At 31.9% G+C, this 3,853-nt stretch overlaps 1 protein-coding gene across 1 annotated transcript; it reads right to left on the reverse strand.

The window, feature by feature from the left end:
- Window positions 1–369: 369 nt before the first annotated feature.
- Window positions 370–3,853, reverse strand: LOC149904653 (endocuticle structural glycoprotein SgAbd-2-like). Its single transcript, XM_090106892.1, has 4 exons — window positions 3,749–3,853; window positions 3,223–3,365; window positions 1,157–1,311; window positions 370–666 (listed from the first exon to the last, which is right to left on the reverse strand). The coding sequence occupies exons 1-4, from the start codon at window positions 3,755–3,757 to the stop codon at window positions 533–535; spliced, it is 441 nt and encodes a 146-aa protein (XP_089963018.1). The 5' UTR covers window positions 3,758–3,853; the 3' UTR covers window positions 370–532.

A 3,853-nucleotide genomic window follows, 5' to 3' on the forward strand; every position in this document is an offset into this window, starting at 1 on the left:
AATGTAAAATATCGTGCCGACCCCGAACTAAGGATAGGAAGATGATGATGTATAAAATGTAAAATACCTATGTAATGTAAGCAGATAAAAATAATTTATGAATTTTGTGTAAGAGTCTTTTACACAAAGATGAATAATTTTAACTATAATCTGATATCATATATGTATGTTGTATGTTATGCGATTTCTAGTATATCTATAATTTTCTTTTTCCATTAATAAGATTACACTCTGCTATATTTGCATTTCATCTTACACTTTTTCTTTCCTCAAATATTCGGTTGCAATATTAGCGTTTCTCAATAATGACATAGGTATTAGGTACCTATGTATAAGTATAGTCATGCTATACAAATTAAAAAGACAATATTATAAATCTCGTGTGTATTTGTAAATCTAGTAAATACCTTAAACTATAATTACATCACAGTAACACTTAAACTAAAGGTATCGTCGAGTTATCGGTAGCATTTCATTGTTCCTCTATTTTGCGTTGGGTTTCTTGGAGGCGTTGAGTGCAGTCACGTGGTTCTTAGCCCCGGAAGGGTTGGGCTTGGAAGGTTGACTGAGGTTGTTGGGGTTGCGACTGGATGTACTGGAGGGCACGAGCGATGGCAGCGGGGATTGGGGGGGGAGTGGGCAAATGAGCTCCCTCAGCACGGAAACCTATGACACAAATTCAACTCATTATTCCAATGTTCAAAGAAAAATTAAATCAATGGATTCGCAAATATGAAAGAAACAGTTGAAAAAATACAAGGAGGACGATGTGATGTTATATTATGTGATGATACGTTTCATAAGAATTATAATAAATGAATTTAGTATTTTGCAACTTTGCGATATTTTTGCAAAATATTTGCTGCTATTTCATAAAATTATTTTAAATCGGAGTCCAAATTAACATAGAACGAGTCATTTGGTATTGAACTTACAAAGATCTTTTCCCAAAATGCAAAAGTTACTTTCATGTGATAAGTTCTAGAGGTAAAAGAACTCTACTATATAATTTTAACAAATGCTGAACACTTTTGAAATCGACGGATTATGGTAATTATGTGCTGTTCAAAATTATGAATTGGAATGCCGAGTCAGTGAACAAAAATGTTTGGCGTAAGACTATGATAATGTTAAAAATAAAACAAGTAAAACATACCGTTCTCGTCAGCGACGTAGGTAAGAGCGATGGGGATGCCTTCAGGTGAGGTGTATGAGAAGGAGCCCTGGGCGACCTGGGCCTCAGCATCCTTGATACCAGCGTTTTTCAGATAACCTTGCTCTTGAGCTGCGATGCCGTTACCAGTCTCGTAACTAAAACAATTAAGGTTATTAATTTAGTTCTCATAATATAATAATATTTAATATTGATGATAACAAAGGCAAAATACGTCATGCCACCCGAGGATATAATTATAGCCTTTTGTTGCTATTGATTGACGGCTTGGCATGCTTCATTAGTGGCTAGTATAGCGCTGTGCACCTCATATTTATTTATTTCCATTCATTATTGCATTCCAGATATTGGATTCAGTGTGAGAATTATATTTTATTTATCAAGACATTCACAAAAAATAATTAGCTGCGTATAAATCTTCTAAAACAAATATATCATAATATTCTCGCATAAAAACATGTTTTGTAAATTAGGTGAAAAGCACCATAAATGTTCAAATTGACACATGTTACATCATGAAGCTAAAATTTCTTGGCAAGATAGGCATTTCTAATCTATGTGCGTGATAATATAACTTGAAAAACCCGACAAAAGATATCATAAAATATACAAACATTTATATTTTGCATGCTCTTCAAGTTTTATGAGCAGATAAACATCAACGCAGCCTTACCTACGTACTTATTTATAGAATAAAGTGATGTTGTCTTAATTTTAGTAAACACCAGGCGGATCTCACAGGATAATTTTATGAATTGTAGTATCACATCATGAATTTTTATTTCATATTATCTTCTTTAATTCAGTAGGTATGCATTTTGTACGCTATAATATACGAAAGAGGTTTATTTGCTGAGACGGGACCACACAGCCGTAAATATCAAATTTAATGAGAGGTTTAACTAATATTTCGTTCTATGCAATCATGATGTATTGTCAATCTGTTACTCTGGGAATCTTTTGTTTCTGCATAATGTTGAGCCGGTCGGATAATGCCTTACATTGGTGTTGGGAAACAATTCGTCATATTCGATTGAAATAAGGTTTCCATCGTTTACGGTAATAATAGTAACGCGGTATTGCACCCATCATAATTTTTTATGAAGTATTTTTAGATCACGGCCCAAATATTAGATCTCCGAGTTATCATTGAGTCTTATGTTATAGATCTCTCCAAACTTTGATTTATAATATTAGTTCGCGTAATATCGTCATTTTCATTACGTACATTTACCAATCTCACATAGGCTAAAACTTATTTATGGAATATTAGTCACGATGATTAACTTTATCGTATAAATCTTAAGCAATGTAGGATTTTCAATTATTACAAGGACAAAGCCTGACAGGTTGAAGAATGAGTTCATTTGCTATTAAAATGGTGGTATATCTATAGGGATGGACGGTTTTGTCATTCAATATCTTACAAAATTTACTACTTCGATTTTAATATTTCCCAATGAATTACCATATTAGTGTCAAATCAAGATAGTTGCATAGGTGTTTCTGAGCCAATTTCGTTGCGTAAGGAGGGCTTGCCCGAGAACACGGTGACTTCAAAATTTACGGTTTAATATCTTGACACCGGAGTTATTCCTACATTTATGATTATCATATTAAGTCTACAAAGGTATATAATATAGTATTTGCATATCGCTCTCAATATAAAGTGTGAAATGAAATAAGGATTTTTCTAGTGAACTTTCCCACGTAATCTAAATAACTGATCCTTTTCTTTAATTTTACTCTACGATAAATCTATTCAACATTTAGGCAATTAATGCAATTAAATTGAACACATCAATTAATTGACTTAAAATTTATTGAGAACTATAAAGCTTTCAGATTTTAATTATAAAGCGAAAACTGCAATATGCAAAATTTTCATATAAATTTATAAATTCAAATTTTTTATTATTTCTACTGCTTATACGTTTTGATATAAATGTGGTAAATACGATTTAAAAAAATAACTTTGTTTAGTATTACTTGATATCAACAAAAAAACTATTATCTTAATTTATATAATTTTAGCAGGTAGTTCTTACCTCCATTGGTATGAACCATCAGGGTTGATTTCCTGGTTTTGTCTGAGGATCGGGATGATTTGTCCTTGGTACTGCGGTTGTTGAGGGTAGTTGAACTGGGGAGCGGCACACGCGATGGCCACAAGGGCTGACAGAACTACGAACTGAAAAATAAAATAAATTATAGGAAAATGTAATTCTGTGATCAAATCACAAGCTTTATATACGAGAGAGTTTTATGTTTCAAATTGATAAATAATATAAAAGGTTTCTTTAGTTACTAGGCAATAAATAAACAATTATATCATAGTTATGGCTTGCTAGATGAGATGGTGACATAGAAAATGTCCATTTATTTCCAATGTGATAGTTTTGTATTATCTTCTCAATTCTTATTTTTAATATATATGTTCATCATTATATTATTGTTAATGTATGTAAAATAAATCAGATGATAAAATTCTCCAAAATATGCAATAGAAATGGAACAAACTATGAAAAATAACACAAAATAACTGAACCGGAATATCTCTGGCTAATTACTCACCGATTTCATTTTAGTTTAATAAAAAAATGTAAAGGAGGTGTGATGATCCTCGATGGATGTATGAAGTGGGAATGATTTTCAGATCGAGTGGAGAGGCTTTTATAC

This window comes from Colias eurytheme, chromosome 11, assembly GCF_061535395.1.
Source record: "Colias eurytheme isolate Ceu_HAF_F1 chromosome 11, ilColEury1 Martin Lab GWU primary, whole genome shotgun sequence".
Classification (NCBI taxonomy): domain Eukaryota; kingdom Metazoa; phylum Arthropoda; class Insecta; order Lepidoptera; family Pieridae; genus Colias; species Colias eurytheme.